This window comes from Berkeleyomyces rouxiae (genome assembly GCF_048999995.1).
Source record: "Berkeleyomyces rouxiae strain 22BRR77 chromosome Unknown BrBRR77_ptg000008l, whole genome shotgun sequence".
NCBI lineage: Eukaryota > Fungi > Ascomycota > Sordariomycetes > Microascales > Ceratocystidaceae > Berkeleyomyces > Berkeleyomyces rouxiae.
In genome coordinates this window covers 809726-831640 of record NW_027396498.1, presented here as the reverse complement: position 1 = coordinate 831640, position 21915 = coordinate 809726, and the positions used below count along the sequence as shown (strand labels likewise).

At 55.4% G+C, this 21915-nt stretch overlaps 6 protein-coding genes across 6 annotated transcripts; 2 read left to right on the top strand and 4 right to left on the bottom strand.

The window, feature by feature from the left end:
* Positions 1-354: 354 nt before the first annotated feature.
* Positions 355-1958, top strand: BROUX77_006388 (uncharacterized protein; the record flags this gene model as incomplete). The annotated part of the gene is made up of 2 exons (XM_073751367.1): positions 355-1115; positions 1193-1958. 2 exons carry the CDS (start codon positions 355-357, stop codon positions 1956-1958), a joined length of 1527 nt encoding a protein of 508 aa, XP_073603457.1.
* Positions 1959-2343: 385 nt separating this feature from the next.
* On the top strand, positions 2344-3852 carry BROUX77_006387 (uncharacterized protein; the record flags this gene model as incomplete). Its single annotated transcript, XM_073751366.1, has 1 exon — positions 2344-3852. One exon carries the CDS (start codon positions 2344-2346, stop codon positions 3850-3852), a length of 1509 nt encoding a protein of 502 aa, XP_073603456.1.
* A 570-nt stretch (positions 3853-4422) lies between these two features.
* BROUX77_006386 (uncharacterized protein) lies at positions 4423-6077 on the bottom strand (the record flags this gene model as incomplete). The annotated part of the gene is made up of 4 exons (XM_073751365.1): positions 4423-4560; positions 4622-5673; positions 5846-5948; positions 6018-6077. 4 exons carry the CDS (start codon positions 6075-6077, stop codon positions 4423-4425), a joined length of 1353 nt encoding a protein of 450 aa, XP_073603455.1.
* Positions 6078-8814: 2737 nt separating this feature from the next.
* Positions 8815-9477, bottom strand: BROUX77_006385 (uncharacterized protein; the record flags this gene model as incomplete). Its single annotated transcript, XM_073751363.1, has 1 exon — positions 8815-9477. The coding sequence occupies one exon, from the start codon at positions 9475-9477 to the stop codon at positions 8815-8817; it is 663 nt and encodes a 220-aa protein (XP_073603454.1).
* A 3530-nt stretch (positions 9478-13007) lies between these two features.
* BROUX77_006384 (uncharacterized protein) lies at positions 13008-16058 on the bottom strand (the record flags this gene model as incomplete). Its single annotated transcript, XM_073751362.1, has 3 exons — positions 13008-13546; positions 13629-15549; positions 15642-16058. 3 exons carry the CDS (start codon positions 16056-16058, stop codon positions 13008-13010), a joined length of 2877 nt encoding a protein of 958 aa, XP_073603453.1.
* A 2660-nt stretch (positions 16059-18718) lies between these two features.
* BROUX77_006383 (uncharacterized protein) lies at positions 18719-21361 on the bottom strand (the record flags this gene model as incomplete). Its single annotated transcript, XM_073751361.1, has 2 exons — positions 18719-19637; positions 19698-21361. 2 exons carry the CDS (start codon positions 21359-21361, stop codon positions 18719-18721), a joined length of 2583 nt encoding a protein of 860 aa, XP_073603452.1.
* Between the last annotated feature and the right edge of the window lie 554 nt (positions 21362-21915).

The following is a 21915-nucleotide window of genomic DNA, read 5'->3' as shown; positions in this document are numbered from 1 at the left end:
TTTGGCAGTCTTTTTTACTTTTCATAAGCGATTGTTGTTTTTTCTCTTGCTCTGCTACTACTGTTTCCACGTGTCTCTATATCTCTTGTCTAATATACACTGAATTATTCCCGTCGTCTTCCGTGTCCATCTTCGAAATATCTGCACCGCTGATATCGCCGGCTTCAGCGTCTGTGTTTCAGCGCTGCTCTAAGCTTAGCTCCAGGGGTCCACAGTGCGTTACATGGGACTCCATACTCCCTGGCTGACAACCTCGGGCCAAACAAGCTTATTTACTCAAGCCGTCTCACGGACGAGTCTCGGTTGCTCCTCCATCCAGTGTGGCTAATACTCCCACACCCCTCTCCCCACGCAATGTCCTTCACCTCGCTGCAAGCCTTCTACAACACGGCTAAGGAGGCGCTGCCGTTTCTGCCAGGCGCGCTGCGCACGACCATCCTGCACTTCACGGGGATGGACGAGCTGTCGGCGTACCACGAGTACACGAACCTGTTGATCCTGACTGCGCTGCGCACCTTTGCCAACCCCAGCCCGGCCAAGTCCATCAGCGAGTCGCAGGCGCTGGACATGGCCGTGGGGCCTATCCGCGGCCGCATCTGGATCAGCACGTACACGGCGCCGGTGCCGCCTGAGCCGAGCGCGCGCGACGTGCTGCTCGCGCTTGTGCGCGAGCTCAGCCCGGACGCCGCCGGCTTCGACGCCATGCTGCGCCGCGCGACGCGCGACGGCCGGCTCCCGCTGGAGCTCGCGGCCGTCGAGGGCGAGTGGACGGGCTACAGGGCCGGCGTCGACGACACGGAGCCACCGCCGGATGTCTCGGACAGGGAAATGTTTGACGCCATGCAGGAGGACTGCTCGCGCCCTGCGACCGTCCTGTATTTCCACGGCGGCGCGTACTATCTCATGGACCCCGCCACGCACCGCGACACGTGCAAGAAGATTGCCAAGGACACCGGCGGCCGCGTCTACTCGGTGCGCTACCGCCTGGCGCCCCAGAACCCATTCCCGTCGGCGCTGCTAGACGCCCTGGTCTCGTATCTCACACTACTATACCCACCCCCAGGCGCATTCCACGAGGCCGTGAAACCAGAGCACATAGTGTTTGCCGGCGACAGGTAAGGCCGTCCTACCCCACAAGGCCCTCCATCCGCTGCACAGCCTATCTAACACCACGGGCTCGCGCCGTCCCTAGTGCCGGCGGCAACCTTGCTCTCGTGCTCATGCGCACGCTTCTCGAGCTGCACAGGCGCCAGACGCCCATCACATGGCACGGCCGCGCGCGGGCCGTCCCGCTGCCGGCCGCCGTGGCCGTCAACTCGCCGTGGTGCGACATTGGGCTCAGCCTGCCCGATGTCGGGCGCTTCGCCGACTTTGACTACCTGCCGAGCACGTTTGCAGCGTGGCACAGCGCGCCGCCCTGCACCGCGTGGAACAACGGCGCGACCGCCGGCCGCAGCCACGTCTACTGCCTCGACGGCCTGCTGGACCACCCGCTGACCAGCCCCGTGGTGGCCGACGGCTGGGCTGGCGCGCCGCCCGTCTACATTTGCGCGGGCTGGGAGGTGCTGGCCAGCGGCATCAAGCACACGGCGCAGAAGCTGCACCGCCAGGGCGTCTGCGTCGTCTACGACGAGTTCGAGGGCATGCCGCACTGCTTCGCCATGGTGCTGCCGGGCCGCGGCGCGCGCCGCTGCTTCGATGCCTGGACCGGCTTTATCCGCGATGCCGTCGAGCAGCCCGCCGCGCTCCAGTCGCGCGCTACGGCAATCAAGGCCAAGACGCTGGAGGAGGCACCGCTGGAGTTTGAGGCGTTGAGCCCCTTTGACGACGCCGATGTGCGCGCGTGGGCTGCGCGAGTGTCCCGTTCCGGCCAGCGCGACAAGGATGCGGATGCGGAGGTGGCAGACGAGGCCGTGGATGGAAATGGAAACCCTGGCCCTGTAGCCGCGCATCTTTAGACGCTTCGGGTTCATCGGCTTACTCTGGCATCGTGAAATGTCGAATATATTACAGCAATAATTAACTAGTCAGCTACTCATAATCCATGAACTTCTGTCGAATCTTAATTTTTTTTGTGTAATGTTCCCTTTTCTGCAACTGCCTGCAGGCCGTCTGCGTTCGCAGTAGTTTCCGCAGTTCGCTGCCACCGACCCCACGTCGGTCTGGACCCAGAAATTTTCTGCCGCCTGCCAACTTTCCAGAGGCCCAAAAAGGCCCTCACCGCATTTCCGCCGACGCCACCAGCCAACAACCCACGGCCTGGGCTCGAAAAGAAAGAAAAAAAACAGCACCACCACCACCACCACCAAAAAAAGACACGCTCGTCCGTCGCGCGCGGCCCAAATGGAACGCCACAAGAAAGTCGTCGGCAGCATCGCCGCCACGGTGCGGCAGCTGTTTGACACCAAAGAGCCGTACCGCATCTTCCACGGCTCGACCAACAGCACGCGGCCGGCGCGCAAGGCGGGCCAGCGCAGCGTGGACATTAGCGCGCTGGACCGCGTGCTCAGCGTCAACCGCGCGGCGCGCACGGCGCTCGTCGAGCCCAACGTGCCGATGGACCGGCTGGTCGAGGCCACGCTGCAGCACGGGCTGGTGCCGCCCGTGGTCATGGAGTTCCCGGGCATCACGGCGGGCGGCGGGTACGCGGGCACGGCGGGCGAGAGCTCGTCGTTCAAGCACGGCTACTTTGACGAGACGGTCGACCAGGTCGAGATGGTCCTGGCCAACGGCGAGGTCGTCGAGGCGTCGCGCGCCCAGCACGCCGACCTGTTCCGCGGCGCCGCTGGCGCCGTCGGCTCGCTCGGCATCACCACCCTCATCACCCTGCAGCTCATCGAGGCCAAGCGCTACGTCAAGACGACGTACCACCGCGCCAGCTCCGTCGCCGAGGCCATTGCGCTCGTGCGCGCGCAGACGGCCAACAAGGCCAACGACTACGTCGACGGCATCCTGTTTTCCAAGGACCACGGCGTCGTCATCACCGGCGAGCTGACGGACACGAAGCCGGCCGAGCAGCCGGTGCAGACGTTTAGCCACGCGCGCGACCCGTGGTTCTACCTGCACGTGGCGGACCGCACGCGCAGCAGCAGCAGCACCGCCCCGACAGCCGTCGACTACATCCCGCTCGCCGAATACCTCTTCCGCTACGACCGCGGCGGCTTCTGGGTCGGCGCCGCCGCCTTTGACTACTTCAAAGTCGTCCCGTTCAACCGCTTAACGCGCTGGTTCCTCGACGACTTTATGCACACGCGCATGTTGTACCGCGCGCTGCACGGCAGCGGCGAGTCGGCCCGCTTCGTCGTGCAGGACATGGGCCTGCCGTACGCCCGCGCCGCCGACTTCATCGACTACACCGCCGCCACCTTTGACATCTGGCCGCTGTGGCTGTGCCCGCTGCGCCGCGCGCCCCCGCCCACCTTCCACCCGCACGCCGCCGCCGACGACGCCGCCAACGAACTGCTCAACATCGGCTTGTGGGGCTGGGGCCCGTCGGACCGCGCGGAATTTGTCGCCAAGAACCGCGAGCTCGAGCGCCGCCTGCGCCAGGACGGCGGACACAAGTGGTTCTATGCGCACACGTACTACGACGAGCGCGAGTTTTGGGACATTTACGGCCGCGAGTGGTACGACGAGCTGCGGAACAAGTACCATGCTACGCATCTGCCGTCTGTCTACGACAAGGTCAAGGTCAATGTGCCGGCTGGCGACGAGGCTAGCGCGGCTCGTGGACGCTCGCTCATGTCGCAGCGGCCGATTGGCGGGCTGGTTGGACTGGTCAAGAGCATCAAGAGCAAGGACTATCTGATCCACCGCAACTCGGAGTGGAAGTACAAGCCCGAGAGTTCGTGAGCGTGGGGCGGGTCTGCTGGGCGTGCAATGTGTCAAGTATCCATCCGTTTGGTCCGTTCTGTTTCCATTAACCCGGATTTTTTCTCTTCTTGCTCTGACGTCAACTTGTCTTGCCTCGACGCATGCAACTTGCATCATGGTCTCAGACACCGCATTTCACAACCAAGTCACACGCACATAGACATACTTGTATGCAGTAGTAGTCAGTCCAGTTCCACACTTCCATCACTAGACACTAGGAGAACATGAGCAACGCCAAGTCAAATTAAAAAAAAAAATTATAAAAAAAAGAGTCAATGTGAAAAAAATAGAGAATAAAAGACGTAGCATCATGATATGACATGGGTATGCATCATAAAACCAGCATGAAATGGGGAGTAGAAGATGGAGAAAAGTTAGTAGGCATATAAATAGCAAGAGGCTCGTCTTGTCGATGCAAGAAAGGGAAGCAAGTTTCTTCATCCTCAAGCATTCGCGCCCTAGTCTAATAAAGCAAGTGTGTTGCTAAAAGAGAACAGAAAAGATTGTTGAGTTTGTTCTTTTTTTTTTTTCTTGGTGGAACCCAGGGTTTTAAGCCTTGACCTTGTAGGAGCGCTTGAACATGTCGTCGACGTGCTCAAGGTAGTAGGTGCCAGGGACAATGGTCGACTCGTCTCCTGCGGGGGTGAAGTTTTTCTGGAGGTGGGCCTTGTGGCGCAGCTCGCACATCTGAATTTTTCCTTTTGGTTAGATTGGTATTCTTACAGTAGAGACTTGGATAATAACTTACAGCCTCAAAGGTCTCGGGCGAGACAGCACGGCGGCTAGCCAGGCGGTTGGGGAGGTCCAGAGTCTTGGCCAGGGGAGCAACGTCACCGACAATGCGGAAAGACATGAACGAAGCAGCCAGACCAGAGCCGTAGCTGAAAAGAGCAACGCGCTTACCGGCGAGATTGGCAGGCTCGACGTGGGAGATAAGACTGGCCAGACCACCCCAAACGGAGCCGCAGTACATGTTGCCGCACAGAGTGGCGACCTGGATGGCGGGGTTGACCTTTTCCTGGAAAGCCTTCTTGGTCAGAGCCATGAAGGTCTTTTCGATGGCCTTGTCGGTAAGAGACTTGGTGTAGTCCATCTCGCGCAGCTCAGGGGCGACGTCGGCAAAGACGGGGCTCTCAGGATCAGCCAAGTATTCGTGGTAGAGCAGACGGGCGTACGACTTTTGCACCAGCTTGCAGGTGGGGGCGTGGAAGGACATGTAGTCGAAGCGGTCCAGCTTGGGCTTCACGGCAGCGGCGGCAGCGGTGGCCTGCTTGGCCTCACGCTTGCAGTAGGAGCGGTACGCAGCGTCCAGAGCCTTGGTGTAGCAGGTCAGAGAGAAGTGGCCGTCGACGTAGGGGTACTCGCTGGTCAGGTCGGGCTTGTAGAAGTCGTAGGCGTGCTCCATGTGGGTGCCACGCAGACCGGGCTCGGCGACAATGGGGGCGTTGGGGCCAACAAGCATGGCAACAATGCCAGCACCACCAGTAGGACGGGCGTTGCCCTTGGCGTACAGGGCAATGTCGCCAGCAACGACAATGGCATCACGGCCGTCCCAGGCAGACGACTCAACCCAGTTGAGGGAGTTGAAGAAGGCGTTGGTGCCACCGTAGCAGGCATTGACCGTGTCGACACCCTCAATGTCCGAGTTCTCGCCAAACAGCTGCATCAGGATGGTCTTGACGGACTTGGACTTGTCCAGGAGGGTCTCGGTTCCGACCTCCATGCGGCCAATGGTGTTGACATCGATGTTGTTCTTCTTGATCAGGCTGGAGACGACGGTCAAGGCCATGGAGTAGATATCTAGAGAGAGCACTGGGGGTTAGCGTTTTGACACAGGCAGGCATGGGACCGACAGGGGAGGGCCAGGTTTTTTTTTGTTTCATAGGAATAGCCGCCGTGTTCTTGAGGGGGGGGGTTCTTGGAATGGCGGGGCACATGTAATTCAAGGGAAATATTTTCGTGGCCAACGTACCCTCGCGATCGTCGCAAAAGCTCATGCTCTTCTGGCCAAGGCCAATGGTGTACTTTCCGGCGCTGACATTGTCGAACTTTTCCAGCTCGCTCTGCTCGACGTACTGAGGAGAAAGAGAGAGTTAGTCAAGGGAGGAAGGAGAGAGTGTCTCGGTCGTGTTTCTCTTGCTTACCTGGCTGGGGAAGTAGATCTCGATGGCCTTGATGCCAATGTTCTGGGGACGAGCAGCCATTTTTGTGGTGGGGGTATTAAAAGAAAAGAAAGGAGGGGGTATAAGAAGAGGAAGAAGGAAAAAAAAATGAAGACGGAAAAAGGACGACGTCGACACGAAGACTGAAGCTGGGAGAGCTGAAGGGAAGAAGAAGAAGAAAAGGAGAGAAGAAAAAAAAGAAGACAAATGCTGGATGGGCGTGGAAGAAAAGAGAAGAGAAAAAAGAAGGCAGGAGGCAGAGAAAGGAAAGAAAAGCGAGCGACAGGAGCACGACTAATGAAGTAGGTACCGAGAAGGGAAGGACAAGAGAAGGAGAAGAGAAGGCGGAAAGGGGTCTTTCCTGTTGGGTGCGAACCCTGGCCTGGAGGGTTCTTGCTCTTGTGTGTGAGCCGGCAGTGGCCTGTTGTACCTGTACATACATATGTACATAGGTGCCTGTGCCTGTACCTGATAAGCCCAGCAACGGCTACTTAGCGGGCGTGCTGCGCTGTAACCATTATCAATGGAAGTGCCAGCTAGTTGGTGAGTTAGCTATTGTGCAGCTGCATAACGTCCATGCTAGTCTCCTCCCCTCCCCAAAAGGGAAAAGTGGATAGCATCGATCAGGGGATGGATTTCCACGGGCCATGATCCGTTATCCTTGATGTGAATGTGGACAACATTGGAGCGGTGATTCTCAGCCACCGAGTCTGGCCCTGGGCGCCGTTGAAAAACCGACGGCCGGTTTGCACCCAGTGACGAGATTATGGCTGTACTTGTACAAAGCGGCCAGGAGAGAAAGAAGCAGTTGCATTACACATGCAAACGGGATGTCTAGAGTGTTTGCACTGGCGGGCGGTGTGAAGCGGTAAAGCGGGTAACTGTAGTCACTTGTCGTCTCGTGGCACACCAACAATAGTCAACTACGGCAAGTTTCTTGTCTCCTTTTTTTTCTTTGACAGGAAGGTGAGACGGCGTGCCTGCCTGGTGGGAAAGAAAGAAAGTACACACAGCCCTGGGCACTTGTACCGGTACATACATCCAATAGGATACATACGACACAGCTGAACAACTAACTACACATATTGTTTATCAGGATCTAGGGATTGCCCAAGCCATACCCAAAGCACAATAGACAACTCCAGCGTTACCACAGAAGAGCAGGGCTGTCTGCGTTGGAAGTGTGACGTGAGCAACAGCAACAAACATCCATTGTGCCTGTGCCTGTGCCTCTGCCTCGGCCTGGCTGGTCACTCGTGTGACTCTCTCGGCTGCGATTGTTGTCTGCGAGTTGTGCTTGGTCTCTTCTCAAGTGTGAGTGAGTGTGGCACCTGCGGACATTGACACAGACTGGCAAGTGGTACACGTCATATAAGCAACGACAACCAACTACAAGCATCCAGAGGGTCCACGGGTACAGCTACAAGCCCAACAGCAACGACAAGGACACCTGCGCAAACTCATCCACTTCCCCAATCTACACGTAAGAATAATCCACTCCACGGCCACTCGGCCACCCAGCCTGCCGAAACCATCCCGCCGAAATCCTGCTGGCTTATCAGATCAGAGCACCAAGGTCGGACGCTGGTCGCTTCAAGCTTAGTCTCCTACGACAAGTCGCAGACACAGGCCCCACAGAGGCACAGAGGCACAGGGGCACAGAAAGGAAGCCTTCTCTTCCAGGGTCGGCGGCGATTTCGGCGGATTGCGCAATCTAGCGGACACAAGGTGCCGTGGTGGAACCGAGGCGCGGGAGGGGGGAGAAGAAAACAGCAGCGTGTGGTGATCTGGTGCTGAGGTTGCATGCAACCATTGTGACAGATGCGCTGCTGTACGTATGTGCACACATTTTATGCACAGCGGGCCTTTTCTCTCTCCTTTAAATGAGACATCGCAGCGTCGCAGTTCAATGTGGTAAACGGCTGGCGGCTGGCGACAGGCGTAGTTCTGTGCCTGTCCGGGGAGCCAGGCTGGGCCGGCTTTGGCACTGTTAGAAATTTGAAGATTTGACATGATACGGCTAGGGTTACACAGTGAGAGTAGAACTAGGGTTAATTACACAGCACGGATAGGGTTCCATAGAGAGTAGTACCAGGGTTAATTACATGTTGAAATTTTATATCATTATGAACCGCCAGTTAGATAGTCCAACTAGATACTAGCGATGCGTTATTCATCATCATTCATCACCAGGGGATTGAGTCAAAGCCAATCGACCGAGGAAAAAAAGAGCAAAAGAAGAGCAAAAAAAAAAGAAAGATTCCATCAACAGAGTCAATCTTGGAGGACCGTTTCATTCAAGTGCAACAGACTTGAAGGGAGACTGGTGAAAAAAGGGGGAAAAAAAGAAAAAAGGTGTGTATGTTGGCTGTAGTTGTGATCCAGCGCGGCCGTTTGCTGAGGGACAAAGAAAAAAAACAAAGGTAGCTGGCAAAGACAAAGAGGAAGAAAAGAAGCTATAGAGGGAGATAGCAAAAAAAGAAGAGAAGAAGCAATAGAGGTAGCTAGTTAGTTGGTAAAAGAACAAAAAAAAAAGGATTGGTGATTGGTCAGAACCATGTCCCATTGTCCTGATCCATTTCAGCAACAAACAATGCAAAAAAGAATAAAACAAAAAAAAAGAAAAAGAAAAGAGAAAACATGGAGGGGGGACATGAAGCCAGCAGCCAGTCGGCTACAAGGAAAAAAAAACACACACACATACACAGACATAGACAAACTGTTTCACCCTGTCGTCACGGACGTGGTGGTGGTTGTTGGTGTTTTTGTTGTAACCAAATCAAGCATTGCTCGCCGGAGTGCCGGGACGCCACACGCGGGGCACAAACGGCGCGTAGCGGTTGACCTTGGGGTCCTGGGCCTTGGCCTTGACCTGAGCCGCGGCCTGGGCCTTTGCCTGGGCCTGGGTCTGCTTGAGGAGAGTGGCCGGAGAGGGCGGGCGGGGCGGGCCCTCGGCCGGCTTATCGCCGTCCTTTCCGGGCGCAGCGGAGGGCGGACCGCCGGGGCCGCCAGCGGGGCCAGCGCCGGGCTGGGGAGGGCCGGCGGGCTCCATGTTGTCGTCCGAGTCGGATTCGTCCGAGCTGTCGTAGTACTGGGAGCTGGAGCGAGAATGGCTGTGCTGGCTGGAGCTGTAGTCGTCGTCCGAGCCATGGTGGGAGTGGCCGTGGTGGTTCCGGCCGTCCATGCCGCCGAGAACGGTCCGGGTGCGGGCGGTCAGACCGTTGCGCATGGGCGGCAGAATGGGATCGATTCCGGAAAAGATGCGGAGCAGACGGATGCTGGTCCGCTGGCTCTGGATGGGACGCAGGTTCAGCCGGGGCTCGTAGGAGGACGTAGACGACGAGGTGCTGCGGGACGAGGTGGAGCTGGTAGAATAAGAAATGATGGAAGGAGCAGGGCGGGGGATCCCGGCGGTAGGGTAGGAGTAGGAGTTGTAGTCCATGGTGGAGGGAGGAGAGAGAGAGAGTGAGAGATAGAGTGAGGGATAGAGTGAGAGACGGCGGTGAGCGTTGATTGCTGGTGGTAATGAGCAAGACAGAGAGCGAAAGAGAGAGAGAGAGCGAGAGAGAGGACGAGGCAGGTATTTATCGTACGGTGGACGGCGATGATGTCAGTCGAAAGCAGAAGCGAGAGAAGCCAGAGAGAGAGAGAGAGAGAGAGAGAGAGAAAACACAAGGCGATGATGTCAGTACAACGACAGGCCCAGTGATGATGTCAAAGCCGGGCCAAGATGGAGACTGATGGAAGCTGAGGGCGAGCGAGAGGGCGTGGAAATAAGAGACGGAGACAAGATACATGAACGAGAGCCTGGTGGTTCCAAGCGCTTTATATAAACATGGAGTTGTGCAATTAGTTATGGCAATGGAGACAAGAAGAAGGAAAAGGCAAATCAAAACGAAAAGAAACGAAACGAATGCAATGCAAGCAACGGGTTGAAGTGAATGGCCAGACAGACCAGAACTAACAGGCCAACGGGCCAATCAGGGGCGGGGGAGAGAGGAGGAGCCCAGCGGTATTTCTGTGGGTGCATCGCTAACTGAAGCCTGTAACTCAGTGGAGACCCAGTATAACCCCGGTACAACCCAAGCATAACCCAGAGTATGGCACACATTTCCATTTTGACGCACTCCAGGCCCGAAGAAAAATTGATTCTGGCCAATTGTCAAAGTTGCGGGCGGCTAGCCTAAACTGGGCTGAGAAGAGAAAAAAAAAAACAAAAAAAAAACACAAGCCGTCAGCGATATGACGCACTGCCCGCTGCCCGCGGCCCGCTGAGCCATAGTTCCATTGGTCTTTGGTCTCTCTTTCCTCTGTTCCCCTGTGGCCGTGCCCAGGAAGGGGGGGGTGAACATGTGAGCATGTGGACATGTGAATATCCAGGTTGTGAATGTCCGTTGTGAATCGTTGTCAACATCTGCTGTCCTCGCTCCCGTCGCCCCTGCCCTCGTCGGCTCTGTTTACCGCTAGTGTGTAAGCCGCGAATTCTAGCCAATGAGAGCCCGCCTTTGCCAACGACACACGACGACACCCGCACCGGAATAGGCGACAGAGCCTGGATGGATGTTGGTGGGCGACAGCCAGCAGCACACAGCACTGCTCTGCTCTGCTCTGCCTCCTCTGCACTCGTCCTCGTCCCACTGGCTGCGATCTGCATTGCCGCATCTGTCTCAAAAAAAAAAACCCTGCTTTGCGCCCCACGCCTCTGGCCTCGTCCGCCGCCGCGTGCCTCGCTCCTCTCTTCCTGCATGTCCAAACCTGTGGTCTACGCGAGCCGGTCTGAAAAAACAACCCCCCGACGCATGGCTTCCAGCTTCCGCTCCAGCCTTGGATGCAGCCTCGTTTTGCCGGCGTGAGTCCACCGGTCTTATCAGGACCCCCCTCCCCCTCTACCCCCGGTCGCCCCTGGGACGAGCACCGCCAGCTCATCAGGGCCACCACCAGAGGTACAGATACAGGTACAGGTATGTGCATACATACATACACACATACGTCTGTGGCCAGATCTTCCCTGTCTCCCGCCTCGACTCTGCTCTACACTTCAGCTTCGCGAGAGATGAGAACCACGGATCAGTACAGACAGTGCAGATAGTGCAGATAGTACACACAGTACACACTACAGACAGCTGGTCGGTATGTACATACATACATATGTATATACACATGTCCACGCCTGGTGATTGGCCCATAAACACAAACCACAAGACTGTCATGTAGTTCTGCAGGTTCCGGTGCACACTTGACCTGTCCACTCGTCTGCTCTGTTCCTCGCTGCACGCCCTGTACTCGGCTCGCTCTAGAATCTGTGCATTCACCGATCTACAGCGCTGCCCAGTCCTGGTACTACCACCAACTTGCTTGTCAAACTCCATCAGCCCTGGGGCCCAGATCGCCCGCGCCCTCGTCTCGTCTGCCTCGCCACTGGCCGGGCCAGCGAGCCTTGTCTGAAAGTAAGCCGAGACCAGCGTCCAGACACCGGGCCAGACTGGCCTCACTTGAAGTTTTTTTTTTCTTTTTTTTTTCCGTCTGCTGGAATCCAGTCCCTCCACCTCCACCTGCAGCTCCCGCCCAGACCGACGCTTGGATATTTTTGGCATCTTGTGCTTGCTTGGCCCAAGCCTCAACGCCCTCTTGCTACCCAACCGAACCTGAAAGAAAAAAAACAAATGCCCACACGAGACCGAGAAAATGTCATCTGTCCCAATGACTGCAGACCGAGCCGAGCCAGCCACCCGTCCAGGAGAAAACAACTTTAAAAAAAACACTCTTTTCTTTTTACACCGAAGAGGGGAGTCCTTTGCTTTCGTCTCTTCTCCCTGCCCTGCCAAAAGAAGCACCTCCATCCCTCTGCCAATCTCAACTGACTCGCTGCCCTGCTGAAGGCTGGATGACGACTTGCTTGCTACTCCAATATCACAACGTCGTGTCTTATCCACAATCCCTCCCTCCGGCTATCTTGGCACATTGAAACCCAATTTCAACCTCCTTTTCTTTTTTCTTTTCTCTCTCTTCCTCCGCATAGCTGGGTATCAATCAGGAAGGTCCAAGTAAACTATGTAGCCTGTCCATCCACCTATACCACGTACCGGGTAAATATACTCGCTAGCCAACTCTAGTTCCTCCATGACTTTGGATACTTGTCTCTGGTTTTTTTTATTAAAAAAAAACCCCCCGGCCCTCCAACAAACTACCCTACTTGATTTGATTTTGATTTGATTTTATTCTTTTACGTCTACCTACTGTTATTTCGCAGCAATACGACGGCATATTCCGGACGGAAGCAGTCGGATGATGTCATCTTCCAAACTACTCCCGGGCGGTCAGCGATTGCAGGTGCGCATAGACTTCAAGCATCTCCTGTGACTTTTTAGGGTCGGGCATTGTAGCCAGGAGGACTCTCTGTCCAGCGCAGCCCGGGGGCGAGCCTGCGGGGTTCCAGGGTTGGTTACCTGGTGTTTTTGGTTTGCAAAACTACCCTTGACTTGACTATATTTAACGTCTACCTGCAAAACTACCCTACTTAAAGTCTGTTTAGCAAGATCCTCCACCCGAGCAAGGCCGACCTACTTCGGCCCCGAATGTCACAGCTGGCTTGGCCGAGTGGTTAAGGCGATGGTTTTAAGTGTACACACGCTTAGATCACCATTATCTCTACGATGCGCAGGTTCGAACCCTGCAGCCAGCACTTGCATTACTTTTTTTTCTGTCTCTTTTTCATTCACTTTTTCATTCTTTTTTTTTTTTTGTTGTCCCGTCTGCCCCTCCGGCCTGCCGTCGCCGCCGCACCTTGATCGCGAGTAGACAAAAAAAAAGGAAAAAAAAAAAACACATTCACACTCACTCCCTTGCCTTGTCTGTGGTAACTTCATCCTTGTTAACCCTTCTTTCTACCCAATGACATCTTAAAAAATTCCATCCCCGCCCTGTCTTTCCTCCTTTTTTCTCTCGGCCCTTTCTTTCTCTCCCCCTTCCCATCTACTTGCACACATCTGGCACATGGCCCTCCACTTCGCTGACAACCGCCATGTTCACATCTCCAATCGTAGCCAGGTCCGCCCCGTGCTTGCCGGCCGTTGACAGCAGGGCCGCGCAGTCAATCACGTCTTCGGGCTCGAGCAGATGCCAGCCCGCCAGCGTCATCTTGGAGCTGGCGCCGACCGTGACGGTGAACACGTGGTTGCTGGGCATCTCGCGGTCCGAGCAGGCGTTGAGCGACCGGAACATGTCCTCGTCGGTAAAGTCATCGCCCACACACAGCGCAAATTCGAGCTTGCCGCTGGCGTCCGAGCCCGTGTACGACTTGACGAGGCGCTTGACAATCTCGCCCTTGTTGATAAATGTCGGCCGCACCTCCAGGTTGGCCTTGCCAGGCATCACCTCTACGTCCCAGCTCTGCCCGACTTCCTGCTCAAGCTCCTTCTGGCACTCGCGAGACATGGCAAGCGCCTTCTCTTGGTCGTGCGCCTGGCGGTAGTGCCAGGTCAAGGCACAGCGCTTACGCTCAATATGGCAACCTGGAGCAACAAGAGTTAGTGAAGGTAATTTGGAAGTGATGGGACACAGCAAGTCAAAAAGTCAAAAAGTCAAAAAACTTACCAGGCAGCATATCCGTGTACTTCTGAAAAATCACATCAACCTCCTTTTGCCAGCCCATGTCATACTTCTCGGCCAGATTCTCCCACTCCTCGTTACCGGGGTGGCGCATGAAACTGCCGTGCTCAGCACTGAAGCCCAGCTGGGTAATGTGGCCAAGATGCTGCTGAAGGAACTCCTGGTCACGACCCGAGATGATCCAAACCAAGTTGTTGGGGTCCTCAGAAAGCAGCTGCAGCGCCTTGATAATGCGGTCTGACGGCACGGCCATGCTGGGCTCACGCACAATGGGGGTAAGAGTACCATCGTAGTCAAACATGAACAGGCGTTTCTCAGCAGAAGAGTACTGGCGGAGCAAAGACACACGATCCAGCAGCGGGGTAGACACTGTGGTCTTGGAAGTGGCCAGGACATGCACCAGTCTCCGTAGCAGCGCGTCGCTCCAGCTCTGGACATTGCGGGTGGCAACGTGGTTGTACAGGCTCTGCTGCATAGACTTGCGCTTCTCTTCAGACATGGTCAGGGCGTTGTTGATTTCCACAGCGACGCCCGTCAGATCCCAAGGGTTAATGTGAACTGCATCGCGCAGACTGCCAGCGGTTCCACTGAACTCTGAGATGATCAGCGGGCCGCAGCCATCACGCTGGCAAACGACATACTCCAGACTGGTGGTGTTCATGCCATCTCTGACCGAGGTAATCAGACCAATGTCAGCAGCGCGCAGTAGCGCAAAGTACTCTGCAGGGTTGAGGTATTGCGGGTAGTGCTGCACGGGGGAATAACTCAGGTTGCCGTAGGTGCCGTTGATTTTCATAACCAGCTCATTGACACGAGTGGCAGTGCGGTTTTCGGGATCATCGCTTTCTATGCTGGTGGGCGATGTCACCTGGATCAGAACAACCCGCTCATGCCATTCAGGATAAAGCTCAAGGAAGCGCTCAAAGGCCTGCAGCTTCTGAGCCACACCACGCACGGTATCCAAGCGATCACGACCGACAATCAGCTTCTTGCCAGCATACAAAGTCTTGAGGGCCGTGTAGCGCTGCTCAACCTCGTCGTTCCAGGCATAGTTTTCGACCTTGGCCACGTCAATGCCGATGGGGAACACGCCAACTTGAACACAGGTGCCAAAGGCCTCAATGGTGTCATTCTTGCTGGGGTAGTGCAAAATACGGGTGCAGCTGCTAGTAAAGTGGCGGCAGAAACTGTAGGCCTGCATGCCGACAAGGTTGGCACCGAGCACGCCTTCAAGGATTTCCTTGCGACGAGGAAGGCAGCGCATAAACTCGCTGCTGGGGAATGGGCAGTGGAGGTAAAAGGAAATGTACATGCTGGGCATGCGCTGACGCAGAATGCTAGGGAGCAGCATGAGGTAGTAGTCGTGGATAATGACGACATCGCCAGGCTTGTAAATTTCCAGAATCTTGGTGGCAAAGCGCTGATTCATGTGGCAGTAGTCGATCCAGTGAAGGCGCTCCCGGTGGCCATTAGTGGGCTCATGTTGCTTGTAGTGGAACAGAGTGTAGAGCTCGTCCTGAGCATAGCGCCTCCAACGCGACTGGTCCTTGAGGCGGATTCCTGCATCGTTCTCATCTTCCTCGTCGACAAGCCACACAGGAACGGTCTTAATAGTGCGGCTATGCGAGAGCTTGTACTCAAGGCGCTCTTGAGCAGCTTTGGAGATGAAGAGACCGTCTGAAGCGGGTGTATCATTTGGCCTAGAGTCAACATCCACTGGGATGGGGGCTGAGAGGGCACTGTAAGGCGCAGTAGTCTGGGCCCCGGAAGAGCCTTGGTCGTTGGCTTCGACAGGCTCGATTTCACCGGTCCAAGCGACAACGTTGTGGTTCCAGGGAGTGTGCTCTGAGGAAAGATAGGAGAGAGAGTCGAACAGCGCAGATTGGCCGTTACGCGGGGCTAGCTCCTACAGGATAAAGATATAGAGTTAGCTTAATGTTCTGGTATTGGGGCACGGCAGGCCACATGGTTGATGAACAAGAGGAAGGGGAAGCCTACCCAGTCACCGTCACCCTTGCTGTGGTACTTGAGGGAGTGGGGGATATTGAAAGTGGCAGAGATGATGTTTCCGCTAAGCGAAAGTGACGGGTTCGCGGCTCTAATGGTCGATAGCGATTCTCGCCGGCGGCGATTTCTCTGGGTTTGGGAAAGCGGGTGGCTTTCAGAGTCAATCACGCCATTCTGGGCAGCACCCGTGTTTTCGGGGTCGTTGACAGTCTGGCTGTGGTTGACAAAGCCGTCGTTGCGGGTGAAGTAGGAGTCCTGTGCCTCCAACGACGGACTGATGGGGTTGTTGTAGGTGGCAGAGTCGATTCCGGGTGTGGCAGCATCGTTTTCGGTGGCCTGGTGGTCGAGCTCAGTGGCAGCGGCCAGGTCCAGCGGAGGAGGGATTCTGGTAGAGTCGGAGTCGATCATGGCAGCAGATTAAGGAGCTGGAGGAAAAGGGAGTAGAGGGACGTGTGATGTATTTTTTTTTTTTGGAGTTGAATGGAAGAGCAGTAAGAAGACGAGAATAAAAAGAAAAGAGAGCCTGTAGATGGAAGCAGCTGGAAGCAGATATGAACAACTAGAACACCACGGCAAATCGGCCTGATTCACAGCAACAGAGACCAAGGATACGATAGCAGCGCTGGCCCAGTGAGATATAGAACAAGTGTCGGTCGAGCTGTGCCAGAGCCAAAATCTGGGGGTGGATCAAGAGATGGTCTAGGTTAAAGAAGGCCCGGTCAAGTGGGGAGCAAAGCCAAGCCAGCAGAACAAAGGAGGATGAGGAAGAGGAAGGCTAAATTTTGAGGCCAAAGTCTGCACTGCACGCAGCAACGACGATAAAACGGACACCAATTAAACAGCAGACAGCAGAATAGGCGTGGAAACCCGGCGGAAGATCAGCACAGCAGAGCGCGAGATCGTGGGCCGAATGAGGATTCGCGGATTGGCTGTAGCGGTGCAGTGGCGAAAATTTGATGCGAGGAACAAGAGACGACGGGGGCACGACAAGCGCAGGCTTATGACGATGTAGTAAGCCCAAGCAAGGAGGGTAGTGTGGTTGCTAGCTGGTTAGTTATGTGGATTGCAGATATACATGTGCATACATACATATATGTGTGTATGTATGTACGTATCGGTATAGCAGGGCCTATGCAGAGTGTAGCCTATGGCCCATGGCCCACGGATGAATAATTATGTATGTCTGCAAGTGAAGTGCCTATGTTTGGTGGGCTTGTATGTACTTGTGGGCTTGACTAAAACAACCCAACAGCCACAGCCAAAAAAAAAAAATGTCACGATAATAACTGGTGCTTGGAGGTCGCTGTTGGCCATGGGGATTCCCCAGACCGCCAATCACGTCAGCCTGGCTCGGTAAAGCGGGGAAACACACACAAGAGCAGATAATGATAAACGCCACACGCACCGCACATTTGAATTGGCAAAATTCAGCCGCTCTGCCGGTCAGGCCGCTCTTTCCTGTCAGCTCCCCCGATACCGTCATAAACTACATGCTTGCTAACTGCCTGCTGCTCACTATTACCTCGCTCAGCTGCTACTACCTTGCACTGGTACTCGAGCTCGCGCGCCTGTGATTTCGCGGGGAGCCGCTCTAAATAGCGGGGTCGCCTATGCGGGCCTACCCATTCGGGCCATAAGCTATACCCCAGCTCACATAAGGGTTATCGCCCTCAATAAGGCAAGGGTCTGGACTTCTGCCAGTGGGCTGCATGGCTCTCACGGACCCACATCTGCCTCGCAGAAAGAGCAGACAGAATGGGCACCGGCGCTGCGCACCTGCCACTCTTCCACGTTGTCCTGCTGTGTGTCCTGCTGTGCACTCTGCTGCAAGCACCCTTCAACCGGCAATTGCGGCTACAGTCATGTTGCTCCTTCCATGGCCTGGCAGCCACAGCCACAGCCACCACACCACCAAACAAAACAGTCCGGACATGTCATCCGTCAGGGCCGACTGCAGACTGCTGTCTGTCCGGGAAAGACCGGCCAGAGGCATAGGGCAAGTCTTACGCCGGCTAAATGCATGAGGCTCTTTCGTGGAGATCTAGACCCTAGAATCCTGGAAATCTCCTTTGCTTCGCTTTTGTTTCCCCGGTGAATTCTTGCTTGCATGGTCTTTGTTCTCGGCACACACAACGGCCCTCGAAATCAGACAAAACACCACTACGATAAGACAACAAAGCCGAAGCCGCTAGAACGGCCCGAAATCCTAAACAATAGCGCCTTGTTTCCAGCCCCCCTCCCTCTGGCTTTTTATCTCTCCCCGCTTCAATGCTTGTCTCTTCTTTTCTCTTCTCTTCTCTTGTTTTCTACAATTAATTACACCACTCACTGAGTTGTGAAGCAGCTTGATGGATGGACTCAGCCCATGAAACTCACCTTGTTTCTTTTTACCAGGAAAAAAAAAGGCCCGTTTCTTTGTGAGGCTCGGGCCGCCAGGCGCGGCGAGCACTGCACCATCGAGCGAGTAGTACCGCAGCTAACAAGGCTTTGTGTGTGAATCAATGCATTGCAAGTATGTGTGTATGTGTCTATGTTGCTGCTTACCGCCAGCGAGCAGCAGCCCTCATGTTCTCCGCCATGTACCAAGCTGGCTTTGTTAGCATGTACACGCCTGTACCGCCTGTTGAGAAGCTGGATGTTACCATACTTTGACATGGTAACCAGTAGAGATTGCCACCCATGTCGGAGCAGCCATATAAGATTTTGCGAGAGAAAAAAAAGAAAGGCCGACGATGCTTGATTCTGGCCCAACGGGGAGCTCCGTCTTCCAATGACCTTGCTCAAATTTGACATGCAGACAGACATACGACTCTGCTATTTATTACTTGCTGCTGAGCTTCTGACGACATCGTGTCCAAGCAGTGCAACGGCCAGATTGGCTGGTGCTTATCACCTAACTCACCGAGTCGAACGCAGAATTTGAAATATGAAATGTGATTAGTTAACTATTCTACAGCAATTAACATCATGGCAAAGATATGCCAAGAGCTCAGTCCCGGAAAGCCCAACAAACGCAATCTTGCTCTGACTCCCCTTCTTTCGTCTCCTACACTTTCCTTCTTCTCAAATCAATAGTTCCCGCCGAATCCATCATGGCTTAGGAATTGCACTCTGTATTGGCGCAGCTCGCCCCATGTGCGCAGCTCCGACTCTTCATCCTCGCTAATGGTGTTTTCTACCCGCATGAGCACTTGGACAAGCTGATGCAGTGACTCGCGGTCAGTCGCAGACTCGGCATTCTGCGCCAGTGTCGCTGCCACCTGGCGAATTTTGTTCATCAGCGAGCCGCCGTTAGGCTCCAGGTGAAGCTGGTGAATGGACGCCAGCAAGTTTTTCAAATCTATGACAATTTGCCGTCGCTCTTGCACCATGGCCGCCAAGACTTCATTTTCCTCGACTTTTTCTTCACTCTCCTCTATGACCTTGACCTCACCAATGTGAATCTGGCGCCGGGTAAAGTACATTTCCACAAAATATGATCGTGTAGCTAGCTCCGATACGTAGATATGGGCTTTCTGGATCTCAAACTGTAGCTGGCGACGGCGCGCCGGGTTTGTCTTCAGAATCTGTATGGCCTCGCCGTGTGTGGTTTCTGACCCTGTTGCGGAAAGAAACTGCATCAGCGGATCGCCGGACGGGATCTCGGCACCCTGAATAGTATGTCCAACCTGGAGCTCAAGAGGCAAGCGAAGAACAATGTCCTTGACTGCAGACAGCGCACTCTTAATCATTTCTTTTTGAGCAGCCCAGCCCAGGGTGGCCATGCCGTAGCAGTGCTCGACAGCCACTATCGGATTCATGGTCATGTAAATGTCCGTGGCAATACGGAAACCCGTCATCATGGTGACAGGCTCCATTTCTTGATCAATCGAGTCGGCCAGAATGCTTTTGTCTTCTGTGTTTTCAGGAAGATCGGGATAAGGGTTGTTGGGCGTTGGTGGCGGAATATCTGATATTTTAAGCGACATTCCGATTTGGCGCATGGATCTGCAACAAACTGTTAGTGGACCGAAAGAACAATGAAAGGGAGGAGAGATGAGCGCTTACCTGACTCCCAAGAACGCACACCAGAATAGACGCTTGCCGATCTGGTCGTTAATATGGTTGAACGACATACCATCCGGCGCGCAGGCATCTGTGCCGTATTGAGGCGCGCCATTCGGCGTCTTGTAGTCGCTGAGACCCTCGAGAATCGACAGACTCTCAACTAGTAGTTCCTTGTGCATAGCCAGTCTAAACGTGTACGCCGAGGCTATGCTCAAGAAGTAACTAGTGGCCGCATCGTAGGTGGTCTTGGGCAACTTGCTGTGCCACATGGGCCCGCGCGCCATGAGCGCTAAACTGATGCATTTCTCGATAAAGGTTGTGGCACGAGTCACGTCCTGCTGGCCCTTGAGCTGCGCCCGGGCATTGCGCGGGAACGACGCTACTAGGACTGCAATCATGCTGGCGAGTAGGGCCAGAAACTCGGGATTCGAGCGCTCTTCGTGGTTCGCTAGCAACGCATGGAAGCTCGGCTCGTGGGGGAACGGGCACAGCGGATGCACATATGTGAAGAAGTCATCAACCAGAGCCTTGAGCGTGTCCATAGGCGCAATCATCTCGATATCGAGCTTCGGCGCCCCGGGCACCAGTCCGTTGTTGATGTGCTGCTGCTGTTGCAGCAGCATGTTTGGCTGTGCGCCTAAACTGAGTAGCGACAGCGACGGTGCAGCCATGGCGGACTCCTGCGCTTGCGCCTGCGCACGCGCTATTATGCGCTGTACGCTCTTGTTGGGCGGGCCGCGGCGCTTGCGCTCGCGCGAGTTGGTGCACTCCAGTCCAATCTCCAGACACGGGCGGCACGGGCGCTGCTGCTCGCACTTGACTTTGCGCTCAGAACAGTGATCGCAGGCACGCGACAGTCGCGTCAGCTTGGGGTTGATTCCGGGCTCTCGTAGCACGCGGCCGTTGACACTCTGTGAGACGACCATCTGCGGCGTCGGGGGCGACGAGGTGGCCGGCACTGCCGTGCCCACTCCTGATGACATCTGCATCACCGGTACGGGTGCGGGCGTCGATGCTGCCATTGACGAGTTGGTCGCAGCGGCGGCGGCGGACGCGACCTGGTATGCAGCGGCGATCGAGGCAGGAGACAGACCCTGGTCGCTTGGCAGATCGGCTTGCATATTTCCAAGAGAGGCCTGATACGCAGTAGCTCCGTCGCCTGGCTGCTTGACAAGCGGACTAGGGAACTGCGCCGTGGCATCGTTTTGCTGGTGCTGGTGCTGAGTAGCTTGTTGTTGCACGTGCGACTGCTGTTGTGGTTGGGAATGCGCCTGTTGTGCCTGCTGCTGAGCCTGCTGCTGAGCCTGCTGCTGCTGTTGGGCCTCGTGCTCGGCCTGTAGCAGCTGTGCCTGTGCGTCCGTGGCGGCCTGGAGCACCTGCAGGCCATTTGTAGCGTAGACGTGGGCAGCAGCAGCCACGGCATCCTGCTCATGTTGTTCGCTCATGTGACTGATTTGCTGTGCTGCCGGCCCTAGCTGATCAGCCTTGAGGGCAGCCATCTCAGGCGACGCAACACCGCTGGCGGCAGCAGCGGCAGCCACAGCAGCAGCTACGGCATGGGCCTGCTGTGCCTGTGCTTGCGCTTGTGCTTGCGCCTGCGCCTGGGCGACAGCATCGGCGACGGTCGTCGGCGTGACGGACATGGGGACGGGCTCATCAGCCATGGCCGCGAAGCACAAAGATGTGGAAGGAGTAAAAAGGGAAAGGGGGAGGGGGAGGGGGGAGAGAGTCGAAGGACGGACGTCAACAACACCAACAACAAAACAGAAAAAAAGACCAGAAACAACACAAGCGCAACGATGCCGGGACGCAAGCCCAATGTCCAAATGTCCGGGCCGTGTAAGTGGGTTTGGACCGGGACAATGTGTATAAGTCGCGTCTTCTCTGGCTGATATTCGGGAAAGCGCGCGGTGTTTTGTCGGTTATTGTGTGGCAGAAAGTGAAGCTGGGGGTGGGAAAATTTTTGACACGCGAGGACAAAGTAGGAGTGGAAACAAAAAAAAAAGAAGAGGCGGGTCTCGAGCTGATGGCCCCACTTGAACTAATCACGTGCCGGTCAGCCAAGTGTAACCCGACCCAAATATTGGGTTTAGGGGTTTATGTCTTAACTAGGGCATCATGTATGTTGGTTGCGCAGAATCTCGTGGTAACATTATGGTGTGTACATGAAAAAAAGCGGCAGACAATGAAAACAAAATCGTACAAGACCAAAGCAAAC